The following is a 13,049-nucleotide window of genomic DNA, read 5'->3' as shown; positions in this document are numbered from 1 at the left end:
TCTCCGTTGAGCAGGGAGCCGGATGTGGGGCTCCATCCCAAGACCCCAGGATCATGACCTGAGCCGAAAGCAGCTGCTTAATGGACTGAGCCACCCAGGTGCCCCTGTTATACCAATCTTGATAATAATTTCATACTTCATTTGTTCTATCTGTATCTGGGACAAAAGAAATGTTACTTACCTCTTGTTTCAAAATAGCCTGTATAGAATGTGTGGGGACATTTTCTGTTTTAGCAGAAGCATCTGGAGCTTGATGTGAGCTACTTTTAATTCCTGGGGGGGGGAGAAAAGGTACCTTTAAATATGAAAAAATGATATAGTTCTTGCTGCCATAATGTCTGGAATTACTGCAGTCAGGGATGTATTTATTTATGCAAGTAAAGGCAGTATCTCCAAATACAAGATACCATCCAGTGTCTTACCACCACTGTGAGGGACAAGCCTGAATTCCCTAACTTCTGGCCCTAAATTACTCTGCCAGCTTAATCTCCCACCACTCCCCCTGCCCCAGAATGAACTGCTTTGCACTTTACTCAGTAGGCAAGGGGGAACCACCAAGGACTTCTGAATAGAGGAATTATATGTTCAAAGCTGTATTTCGAGACGATTACATTCACAACAAAATGTAGGCTAGACTGACAGGAGGAAAAAGAGACTGGAGGCAAATTATTGCAGTAGTTAAGGGCACGGGTGGTGTGAATGGAAAGGAGGGGAAGATTATGAGATAGTTAAAGGAGGCAGATTTGACAAAATGTGACAACTTTTGGATGTAGAATATGGGCAATAGGCAAGAGTCAAAGATGACTCTGGCTTTGTGCCTGAATAAAAGGAGGAACAGAGAACAGGTTTGGGGCTGACTGGAAGGTGATGAATTTGGTTTTGTGCATACTGGATTTGAGGTGCTAATTGGTCACCCAGGCAGAGATGTCCTAGTGCTCTTGGTGTGTGTATAGAATATGCATGGGAATCTTTTGCTGAGACTAACAGAGACTTAGCTCATCTCTAGTCTAGCTGGGGACATGGGAAACTGGATGTATTTTTACGTCTGGGGAGAAAGGATGGCATTAGAGGATAGAGACTTTCCTGGGGGAGAATTCTCTGCACAAATCGCAGTACTTCAGAAACTTACTCTGCCTATCTGTATAGGCAGCCACAGCAGAGACTCTAACTTCTCCCTGGTTTGCAAATTCCTAAGGGCCTACTCACCCAGCAATCACTCAAAAATGTGGGATACTGACATTTACAACCATGAATAATTTTTACATCTTCCTTAATCCAAATAATCACAGATTTTATAATCGGGAAAAAAGCATAACTTGGAAAACTACATGACAAAACTATAATTTTTTAACTGAAAGATAACAGAGCAATTATAAATATTGTTCATTTTCTTACCTTCATCATTTAAAGTATGTGATGTTTTAGTCATTTCTTTATCTTTCTGTATGTTCTAACATTCAAGAAAAAAGCATTCATTAGTAATTGAGCTTCTAAAAGAGACTTGCTGGCTCTAGAGCAAGCAGATTGATATAATATCTCCCTTTGCTCCAGATCCCTTACCTCTCTCCTAAGCTCTGGTCTCAATGCTAATACATAGGATCAACCTCTTTGATGAATATCTCTCACAGGTACCTACACTAACTAGTTCAAAATGAAGCTTATCATGTGCCCATGTACTCCCATCTTTCCAAACTTGCTCCTCCTCTGTCTTCCATATTTTTGGTTAAAGACATAACAATCCATCCAGTGATCTCTTCTAGAAAGCTTAGAGTTACTCCATTTATTTCAGATAGGGCCAATCCAATCCAATCTAATGCTTATTGAGCACACTGCTTGGAATTAAAATAAGATATACAATTCCTGACCTCAAGAAGTTTATCATCCAGTAGGACAGACAGGAAAATATGATACAGTATAGTGAGTTCTGACATAGAGGCCAGCGTGAGCACTATGGGGGCACAGAGAAAAGACATCCCACTTCAAGAGAACCTATATACAAAAATTAAATCTTCATCATCATCCTCATCCTCTCCCTCTCTTTCAATCTACACGTCTATTGAGTCACCAAATTCGGACATAGTCTGACTCTGAAATATCTTAAATCTGTGGCCTCTGGGTCATCCTCATTGCCAGTGCCCTATCATTTTTTAAAATTATTTTTTATTTTATTATGTTATGTTAATCACCATACATTACATCATTAGTTTTTGATGTAGTATTCCATGATTCATTGTTTGCGTATAACACCCAGTGCTCCATGCAGAACGTGCCCTCTTTAATACCCATCACCGGGCTAACCCATCCCCCACCCCCCTCCCCTCTAGAACCCTCAGTTTGTTTCTCAGAGTCCATCGTCTCTCATGGTTCATCTCCCCCTCCAATTTCCCCCCCTTCATTTTTCCCTTCCTACTATCTTCTTCTTTTTTTTTTTTTTAACATATAATGTATTATTTGTTTCAGAGGTACAGGTCTGTGATTCAACAGTTTTACACAATTCACAGCGCTCACCATATCATTTTTATCTGGACCATCCCAGTAGACTCAAAACTATCTTCCCTCTAATCTCCTCTCTCTCAAACACTGCATCTATGTCACACACTTCAACCAGATTATCTTTTTATTTTTAATAAAAAAAAAAGACTTCTCTCTCTCTCTTTTTTTAAAGTGTCTTTATTTGGGGCACCTGGGTGGCTCAGTCGGTTAAGCGTCTGCCTTTGGCTCAGGACATGATCCTGGAGTCCCGGGATCGAGCCCCGCATCGGGCTCCCTGCTCAGTGGGGAGTCTGCTTCTCCCTCTCCCTCTGCTCCTCCCCCCTCGTGCTCTCTCTCTGGCTTACTCTCTCTCAAATAAATAAAATCTTTTTTAAAAAAGTAAAGTGTCTTTATTTAAGTAATCTCTATACCCAACGTGGGGCTTGAACTCACGACCCCTGAGATCAAAAGTCACATGCTCTTCCAACTGAGCCAGCCAGGCGTCCCCAGATTGTCCTTTTAAAACCCATCTCATTCTTATTTCACATCTCTACTCAAAAAGCAGCAACGGCTCTCTGCTACGGAAAGGCTAAACCCATTCTCCAGCAAGGCGTACAAAGCCTTGGCGGCAACCTATCCTGTCAGTCTCCTCTCGGGCCGTGCCCTGGCTTCGCTGGCTCGCACTGCGGCTCTCGCTGAACACTTTAACACCTGTCTGTAATACTGCCTCACTATAGCTTCACATCTGTTCATCTGGAAACTTCCTACTCACACTTCAAGACCTAATTCGATGAAGCCCTCCTTTAATAAGGCCTTTTTAGGCTCCTCTAGGCAGGACTAGTCTCTAAATACTCTGTGCTCCTCCTGCATTTTGAACAAATCAAAACTCTCCTCTTATTTTATTGTAAGGACTTTTGTTTACATGTGTCTAAATCTCTGGACAGTGGGTTCTCATGAGTAGTGATGATGTCTCTTCCATCTCTGTATCCTATGTCAACTGTTTTGCCCCTTTCTCCTCCTTCTAGCTTCACATGGGCCCTGGCCCACAGCAAGTTTTCAGTAAACATTAGCTATCATCAGTATCATCAGATATTTAAGTCAGTTTCTGCTAAACCGTATGGTACATTTAACATGAAGCTGACTCAGAACCTTCTCTGCTAGGGAGAGGAGCCAGATCTGTGTAGGACCCCATTATCTCTGACCAGTCAGTACCATGCCAGTGTAGAGGATATTCCATAGAAATAACAGTTAACCAGATAAATTAATGATCAATACAAAGCATCTACCTTTTGTCCTGCTTTGTTTTTCTGTACATCAGGCTGAGAAGATACGAAGACTGATGGTTTTTTGGCAGGAATCTTTACAAAACTATAAGAATGGCCTGGTTCTAAAAGTAAATGAAAGAGAAGTAATAGAATTTTAAAACAATTTTATCAAAATACAATTGAAGTACAAGGAACCACACACATTTAAAACATACCATTTGTTCCATTTTGACATATGTACGAACCCATGAAACCATCACCACAATCAAGATAAACATTTCCATCACCCCCAAAAGTGTCCTTGTTCCCCTTATAATTCATCCCTCTCTCTCTAGTTCTCCCTATCTCCTGTGCAACCACTGATCAGCTGTCACCATAAATTGTTTGCATTTTCTAGAGTTTGCTATAAATGGAATCAAACAGGATATACTCTCTCTCTTTTTTGGGGGGGGTGTCTGGCTTCCTTCATTTAGTATATTTATTTTGAGATTCATCAATATTGTTGCCTGCAACAATTGTTTATTCCTTTTTCTTACTACATAGTATTTCATAGTATGGGAATGTACTACATTTTATCCATTGGGCCACTGAAGGGCATTTAGGTTGTTTCCAGTTTTTTTTTTGCTATTATGAATAATGCTGCTATGAGTCTTTATGTGGACATATATTTTCATTTCTTTTGGGCACATACCTTGGAGAGGGATGGCTGGATCACATGGTAGTTTAACTTAAGTTAGCAAACTGTTTTCCACAGTGGTTCTACCACTTTACACCCCAACCTGCAGTGTCCGGGTTCTAGCTGCTTCAAGTCCTTGCAAGTACTTATTTAAATTCAGTTATTTAAATTCTAGCTATTTTACTGGGTGTGTAGTGGTATCTCATTGTGGTTTACTTTGTATTTCCCTAAGGACTAATAATATTAAGCAGCATTTTTATGTGCTTATTTGCCATCTGTATGTCTTCAGTAAAATGTCCGTGCATTTTCCCCATGTTTATTAGGTTGTTGCATTCTATGTATCACATATTTTTCTATACATTTTTTTTTACAGTGAGCATACCTTCTAGATGTAGGTCTGGAGACCCAGCTTTCATTGTGCCTACTTTTGGGGCTTGACAGATGCGAAACAGCCATTATGCAACAGGGCTATTATTTTCTCATTTTTGACTCCCTAAGTACAAGAACTCTGCCCTAGTCTTCCATAATTATCTACCTGCTTGGGGGTGGAACTAGGGGAGAGGAGGTTAGAATTTTTAACAGGAGGGATGCCACAATAAACACCCAAGTAATATTCAGCACCTGTCATTCAAAATAGGATGACATGGTCAAGACAGTATGCTTTGCAGGCCATGCAACTGTCTTGAGAACTTCCCAAAATTTAACCTTCCTTTTTGTGTAGCAACAGACTGGAATACTTAGCTCAGAAAACTCTCCCTTAGTGTATTGGAGATACCCTAGCCCACCAACAAGAGTTATCTGGGCTCAGAAAGAAGGAAGACATGACTTAAAGAAAGGTAGGAGGGAAAGTTCACTCCTTTAATAGCTCAGAGATAGTGGGAAAGTGGAAGGGTGGTGGGAGAGGCTAGAGAGCAAAGGAATCAGATGAGGCTTCACATTTTTCTTACTTTGGGCCCTGGTTGCTCCAGACAAGTGAAGTTAGCACAGAGAGAAGAGAACTATTGCTCTGCTTCCCATTTGGGACTCTAGAAAGAAATCTCTTAGGCTACCTCCCACTTGCTGCCTCCTCCTCCTCACCTAGGACATGGCCCAGAAACTCTGCAATATAGTATGGTCAAGCAGAGCAAGGCTTTCTCTGAGGTTGGTCCTTCCTTCTTCCCTTCCTTCTTTCCCTCTCTCTCTTCCTAATTTCACAGTTAGTGATGTATCTAATTGACATATAAAATTGTAAGATAGTTAAAGTGTACATCGTGGTGATTTGATATATGTATATATTGTGAAAGGACCCCCCCCATTTAGTTAATTAACACATCTATCACCTCACGTATTTATATTTTGTTGTTGAAAACATTTTAAGTTCTGCTCTCTTAGCAAATTTGTTATATATACAGTGCTGTCAACTATGGTCACCATGTTTTTCCATTAGCCCTTCAGACGTTATTCATCTTATAGCTAAAGTTTGTACCTTTTAACCAACCTCTTCCTATTTCCTCTTGAGGTTTTGCTTTCTTAAGCCACTCTTGGTTCCTTTGTGATGGACATGGCCCAGAAAGGGCTGAGAGTCTAGCTGGGGAGCTTGCCAAGGGGATCACTGGGGTGGAGGTGCGAGCACTCCACCCTAAGCGTTATGGGGCAGCCAGCCAGAATGGAGGTGGGATGGGAAAGCCAGAGGACTCTAAGCTCAGTGAGACCAGACCATGAGTCACTGAACTGTAAATGCCAACAGGCCAAGCACTATCTCAGTGCAGGGAAGGACAGTTCTCTGGAGACCAGAAGAGGCAGAAGACATTTTGTCCAAGCGCCATGACTTTATTCCACCTCCATGAGGTCACGGAAGCCACTGTTCCCCAAACTTTAATGTGCATATAAAGCCCTGGGGATCTTGTGAAAATGTAGATTCCGATTCAGTAGGTCTGGGGTGGGGCCTGGGAATCTGCATTTCTAACAAGCTCTTTAGGTGTTGCCCGTACTGCTGACACATAGAGGAGTAAGAACATAAGCCACACCTCTGACCCCAGACATCTGGACATCATCTTCAGGAAAGAAGCAGAAAGATGGGGGGAGGTTCCCTGAAAGTCTGGGCCATTATGGGGGCCCCACAAAGGCAAAGTCCAGAGGAATAAGTTAGAAAAATCGGTGACTGAGCAAGAAAGCAAAAGGAAGGAAGGCACTTAGGTCCAGCAAACAGCGCTAGCCCTACGTGTATTAAAGCCTACTCAAGAAATAGGTTGACATTTTAGAACGACAACACCTACTACTGTCAGGCTGTTCTAAAAGGAACAGGGGATTGAGAATGGGCAACACTGAGCAGCAGGTCCACTGCTGCAGAAAAATATGTGGCAGAATAAAATATTTCTGCTGCCAGCGAAGCGACAGAAGTTACTCCAGGCCCGGAAAGTCCAAAGTCTAAGGAAGGGCAGGTTTTTGAGAAGGAGCTTTGGTTGGGGTCTCGGTCCTCACTAGGTCCATAGGGCCACTGGCTTCAGAAACCTCCGTGGCACCTCCAGTCAGCAGTCTGCAAGGATGACTCTCCAGGAGAAGGCAACACATGAGCTGCAGGTGAAAGCTTCCCTGGGAGGCAGAGGCCGAACAAGGAGAGGTAGCAGTGGCTGCCAGTGAGGAACAGGTTTAAAAAAAAAAATGCCGCGGGGTCTTGTTGGTAATGGAAAAGTACAGAAAGGAGATCGGGAGCAGGGGCCCTGGAGAAGAAGGGCCCTGAACTGGGCGTGTGGACTTGTCAGCTGCAAAATGCGGGCTGCCCTGCTCCTGGGCGTGTGGGGGCAGCGACATGAACTGAGTGTGTAAGCAGGGAGTCTGACCGAGAGGGCAAGAGAGGCCATGGCCCTGTGGGTAAGCATTCCTCGAAATCCGTCTTTCACAACAGGGGACAGAGTGAGGATCTCTCTGCCCTGTAAGCAGAGGAGGTCAGTACCAAATCCCGTTTTCCAAAAATTACTATTCTAGCACTTCCAGTCGTAATCAATTCAATTACGTTTTTGTTCCTGGTGCGATTGCTGGTCACTGGTGGTATCACTTGCTTTCTTGATCTTTGAAGAAGCTTAGAGAAACACAGGAAAATATTTATTTTTTAAAATAGTGGAAATGACCAAGTTATCCAAGATAGATTCTATTTATTCTTTCTGGCCCAGTAGGAGGAGAGCCATATGCTAATCTACATATGGAGCTGTAGGGAGGAATTGGAGAGGGTAAGTAGTGGGTTCTCAGTGGGAGGCACTTGTGTCCCCTAGGGGACATTTGGAAATGTCTGGAGACATGGTGATTGTTACAGATGTGGCGAGGGAGGGCTGCTCCTGGCATCTAGTGGGTAGAGGCCAGGGATGCTGCTAAACAGTCCACAAGGCAAAGGATGGCCCCCACAACAAAGCGCTATCCAGCCCAAGAGGTCGGTAGCGGCAAGGTTGAGAAACCTGAGGAGAGATGCGATGGGGAGGCAGGACAATCGCTTTTACATTATCTTGTGTAATTAAAGCTCTACTCGGGGAAACAGAGTTGTCTTCTGGGAGAAGGGAAAAACTCCAACCCTCCAGTCTGCCCAGTGAGAATGTGGCCTTTTCTCTGCGTGGGGAGGCACAGCAGTGCGATAACTATGCTGGAGACCCCACGAGAGTGCTCGTGATCATCCTGGGCCGTACCTCAGAGCTCTGGTGGAGGCAACAATGCGCATGGACCTCAGCTGGGAAAGAGGTGACCGAAGTTCCTGTTGCTAATCATTTAGATAGACAAATTCCAAACTGTGTGTGCTGACTGGATTTCCACTAGAGTTTTAAGATGTGCATCCCTGGGGCGCCTGGGTGGCTCAGTCAGTTAGGGGTCTGCCTTCGGCTCAGGTCATGATCCCAGGGTGCTGGGATCGACTCCTGGTGCATGGGGCTCCTTGCTCGGTGGGGAGCCTGCTTCTCCCTCTCCCTCTGCCCTTCCCCTTACTCTTGTGCGCTCGTTCTGCTCTCTTTCTCTCTCTCAAATAAATAAATAAATAAATAAATAAATAAATAAATAAATAAAATCTTTACAAAAAAAGATGTGGATCCCTTTGGGTCTACGTGGTGGAAGATGACGGCCTTATTATAGTGGTAGAAGTCTATTTCATATGTGAAAGAGATCTCTTCATTCTCCGGTCCACCTATGTGATACTGTGAACATGATTTTTTTTTATATTTTCCTTTTTAAAAACCATTTGAGGTGGCCACTCTTTAAGATGCCTATGTGAAACTTTCTTCCTACCTAAAGTAAGAGTTAACAGTTAAAGACGGAGGAAGCAATATAGCTGCTGAAGTGATGTTTTTTTATCCCGGAGGCAGAGGTTACAGCCTCATCATTTCACTGAACTACATTATGAGCTTTCCTTACTGACTCCCCTTTCCTAAACTTCTTTCCTTCCTTTCACATTGTCTGTTCTTACTGGCTCGTCCTTTAAAAACTTTCTCTTGCACATATTTTCTCTCTCATTTTTTTTAAAAAAGCCCTTTATATAGGGGCACCTGGGTGGCTCCATCAGTTAAGCGGCTGATTTTGGCTCAGGTCATGATCTCAGGGTCCTGGGATCGAGCCACGTGTCCGGATCTGTGCTCAGTGGGCAGTCTGCTTCTCCCTCTCCCTCTGTCCCCCGCCCCGCTCATGCTCTCTCTTTCTCTCTCAAATAAGTAAGTAAATAAGTAAATAAAATCTTTTTAAAAAGCCCTTTACTTTCTGTACTCCTTTTAAAACTTCTTTTCTCTCTATTCCTTTTCCTCTCTCCTGCTTCCCTTCCCTCTTCTTCCCTGCCCTATCCTATCCTGCCCCATCCTACCCTGCTCTATCCTCTCCTCTCCTGCCCTATCTTATCCCACTCTATCCTATCCTGCCCCATCCTCTCCTGCTCTATCTTATCCTCCCCTGCCCTATTTTATCCTATCCTATCCACCCATCCACTCTTTGTGTTACTCTCTCTTTACTGGCCCACTTTAAAAAAGTTTTCCATTTCTTTTCTTTCCCTTTCCAATTCTCTCTTTTATGTACTCTTTACTGGTTTCTCCTTTTTCGAATCAGGCTTATCTATTTAGGTATATATCTTTCTATCCATGTCTGCCTGTCTGTCTATCTATCCATCCATCCATCATCTACCCACATTTACCTACCTAGATATCTATCCATCTTTATTACATTGTATCTTTTATTGACTATGTTTTTTTTTTTTAAGATTTTATTTATTTGAGAGAGAGAATGAGAGAGAAAGAACACATGAGAGGGGATAGGGTCAGAGGGCGAAGCAGACTCCCTGCTGAGCAGGGAGCCCGATGCGGGACTCGATCCAGGGACTCCAGGATCATGACCTGAGCCGAAGGCAGTTGCTTAACCAACTGAGCCACCCAGGCGCCCCTATTGACTATGTTTTTGATTGAAGTATAGTTGACACACACTTGACTTCTCCTTTGTAAGGCCTCCCCCCTCCCCCCCTTTATACATAATTGCACTTGCTTTACTCAACGGCCCCTCTCTCCCTCTCCCATTGTCTCCCTCTCTCCTGTATTTAACACTTTCCTCTATGGATTCATCGCTCATCCACTTGTCTTTTTCCCCTTAACTTCCTACTTCTGCTCTTTCTTCCTTCCTTTCATCCTCCTTCCCTTCTCCTTGCTACATTCCTTCTCTGTTTCTCTCTTCACCCTCCAACCCTCCGTCCCTCCCATCTTCATTTCTCCCTCCCTTCCTCCTCTCCTCTGCCCCCATTTTTCCCTCCCTCCCTCCTTCCTCCCATTTTCCCTTTACTTTCTTTGTACTGGCTCCACTTCTAAACACTTTTCCTTTCCTTCTCTCCTTTCTCTCCTTCTACCTTTCCTATATATTCTCCTCTAGTGGCTTCCACCTTTTTTTTATCTATATAGCTACCATCCACCTCCCTACCATCTAGCTGTCATCCTTCCATCTTTATTTCAATTTTATGTGACTTTTGTTAGATTGTTTTCTCCTTGTCCTCCACTCTGTACTTCATGTTCTTACTAGCTTCTCCTTTTCAACTCCTCTGTGTCTCACTCTAATATTTGTTCTTTTTATTTTACTATTTTCCTAGTCTCACCCCAGTTTAGAATTCTTCTCTTTTTTGCCTTCTTCTTTCCCTCTCTCCCCTCCCCTCCCTTCTACCTTTCCACCTCCATCTCCTGTGTCTACATCTCCTTCCTACTCCTTTCATTCTCCTCCTCTGGATTGCTTTGTCTTCTTTTGGTGAACCTGCACTTCTGCCTTCCCTCCTCCCTCCTCACCCCTACTTCTTGCCTTCCCTCTATCCTCACCTCCTCCCTTTCTTCTTTTTCCTGCTCCTTTCCTCCCTCCTGCCCTCCATTCTTCATATACTCCTTTATACTGATTCCCCTTTTAAACCTTTTCCCCTTCACACTCTCTCCTGTTACCTTTTAATATTGTCTTTTGTATGAGACCCTCCTCAGAAAATCCTGTCTACCTATCTACGTGGTTTCCATCCATCCCTTCACCCTTATTTTTTATTTTTTTTAAAAGATTTTATTTATTTGACAGAGAGAGAGAACACAGGCAGGGGGAGCAGCAGGCAGATGGAGAGGGAGAAGCAGGCCCCCTGCTGTACGATGTGGGGCTTGATCCCAGGACCCCAGGATCATGATCCAAGCCAAAGGAAGACGCTTAACGACTGAGCCACCCAGGCGCCCCTCACCCTTAATTTTTTAGCTGACTTCTCTTTACATCTCTCTACCCTCTATTCCTCCCTTCCTCCCTCTTCCCTCCTTCCCTTTTTTCCGGATACCCTTTACCTTTTTTCACTCCCTTCTTTCATTGTCTTTTTCTTTCTTTTCTTTCCCTGCCTGCATGCTTGCCTTATTTCTTCCTCTTTCCTCCCTTCCCTTTCCCCTCCCTCCTGCTTCCTTCATCCTTCCTTCCCTCCTATTTCCTTCTTTCTTACCTTCACCCATCTGCTCACCCTCTCTCTCCCATTTGCGTTCCTTTCTTCGATTTCCCCTCCTTCCTCTTTCCTTTCTTCCTGCCATTCTTCTTCTACTCTCTTTTTTACTACTCCTCTTTTTAAACTTTTTTCCCCTTTCCCCTCTCTTTCTTTATGCATCTTTGTCCTGCCTTCACTGCTGCTTTCCCCTATTTAAAAATCAGTCTTTTTTTTCGGGGCACCTGGGTGGCTCAGTTGGTTAAGCATCCACCTTCGGCTCAGAGTCCTGGGATTGAGCCCCGCATCAGGCTTCCTGCTCAGTGGGAAGTCTGCTTCTCTCTCTTCCTCTGCCCCTCCCCCTGCTCATGCACGTGCTCTCTCTCTCTCTCAAATAAATAAATAAATAAATTTTTTTAAAAAATCAGGTTTTTTTCTACCTATACACCTGCCTAGCTGGCTATCTATACAGCTATCAATCATCTTTCTGTCTTTATTTTACTGTCTTTCTTTACTGCCTTCTAGTTTTTAATTCTCTTGCAAATCACACAATTGTACTTGATTTTCTTACTGGTCTTCCGTCCCCTGTAAGTAATGTTTCCCTCTTGACTCATCCTGTACAAACTTTTCTTTTCTTCCTTCTTTGCTTCTTATTGCTCCCTCCCTTTCTTTTTCTTTTTTGTGGCTCATTATAACAACTTCTTTCCTTCTCTCTCTCATTTTGTATGTTTTTTTGTCCTGTCTTACTCCTGGTTTCTCCTATATGAAATCCTATCTGTCTATCCATCCACCCACTACTGTTGAGCTGTCTCATCACTTTACCTGTCTTTATTTTACTCTATTTTTAAGTAATTTCTTTTTAGATCTTTCTCTCTCCCTGCCTTCCTCAGTTGTACTTAATTTTCACAGTAGCTCCTGCTTTTTAAACTCCTATGTCCCTTACTCTCACATCCTGTTATTTTTTATTTTACCAATTTTCCTAGCCTCATCCCTTTCAAAATTCTTTGCTTTCTCCTTCCCTCCTTTCCATTCCATCCTTCCATCCTTTCCTCCCTTCTTAAGCTGTCATACCTGCTTCCTAGAACATCTTCCTATTTATTTTTTTTATGCTCCTTTTCCTTTTCAGTGGAATGTACTTTTAAAGTCCAGTCTTTTCTGTCTATGTTTCTCTGTATCTATTTTATTTTACTGTATTTCTTAACTAATTTCTTCTTTTTAGATCTCAATCTCCCCCCTCCTGTCCATGATTATGTAATTTTCCCACTAGCTTCTTCTTTTCAGCATCCTGTCTCTGTCTCTACAGTTCATACTCTTTGTAATTCCTTTTCCCAGACTCACCCCTTTTATAAACTTCTTTACTTCCTGCCCCTTCCTTCCCTTAATTCAATCCCCTCCCCACTCCCCCCATTTCTTTTAATCTCATTATATTTGCTACTTTATTTTCCCCTTTTTTCTCTATTTTTTGGTCCTGTCTTTACTACTGGCTTCTCTTTTTAAAAATCAGATCTACGTGTCTGTATATGAATGTATGTATGTAAGTATGTATGAATTGATTGATCCATCCTTCTAATTTTAATGTATTTTTAAACTGACTTCTTTTTAAAATGTTTTTTTTTTTTTTAAGATTTTATTTATTTGACAGAGAGAGACAGCGAGAGCAGGAACATAAGCAGGAGGGGTGGGAGAGGGAGAAGCAGACTCTCCGCTGAGCAGGAAGCCCAATGTGATGCGG

The 13,049-nt window shown here is 42.9% G+C and overlaps 1 protein-coding gene and 1 non-coding gene across 2 annotated transcripts in view; both read right to left on the bottom strand.

Moving 5' to 3' along the window:
* The window catches only part of LOC118554172 (fibrous sheath-interacting protein 2-like), a 70,024-nt gene that overhangs the window by 48,107 nt on the left and 8,868 nt on the right, over positions 1-13,049 (bottom strand). The window contains exons 9-12 of the mRNA XM_078065250.1: positions 7,406-7,471; positions 3,759-3,859; positions 1,396-1,450; positions 182-273 (exon numbers count right to left, since the gene is read on the bottom strand). Of these exons, the coding sequence (XP_077921376.1) occupies positions 182-273; positions 1,396-1,450; positions 3,759-3,859; positions 7,406-7,471 (314 nt within the window). The remainder of the gene's footprint in view (positions 1-181; positions 274-1,395; positions 1,451-3,758; positions 3,860-7,405; positions 7,472-13,049) is intronic.
* On the bottom strand, positions 2,901-2,974 carry TRNAK-UUU (transfer RNA lysine (anticodon UUU)). The gene has a single exon. It is a non-coding gene; the product is annotated as a tRNA-Lys (tRNA).

Source organism: Halichoerus grypus, chromosome X (genome assembly GCF_964656455.1).
Source record: "Halichoerus grypus chromosome X, mHalGry1.hap1.1, whole genome shotgun sequence".
Classification (NCBI taxonomy): domain Eukaryota; kingdom Metazoa; phylum Chordata; class Mammalia; order Carnivora; family Phocidae; genus Halichoerus; species Halichoerus grypus.
This window is presented reverse-complemented; position numbering and strand designations above follow the sequence as displayed.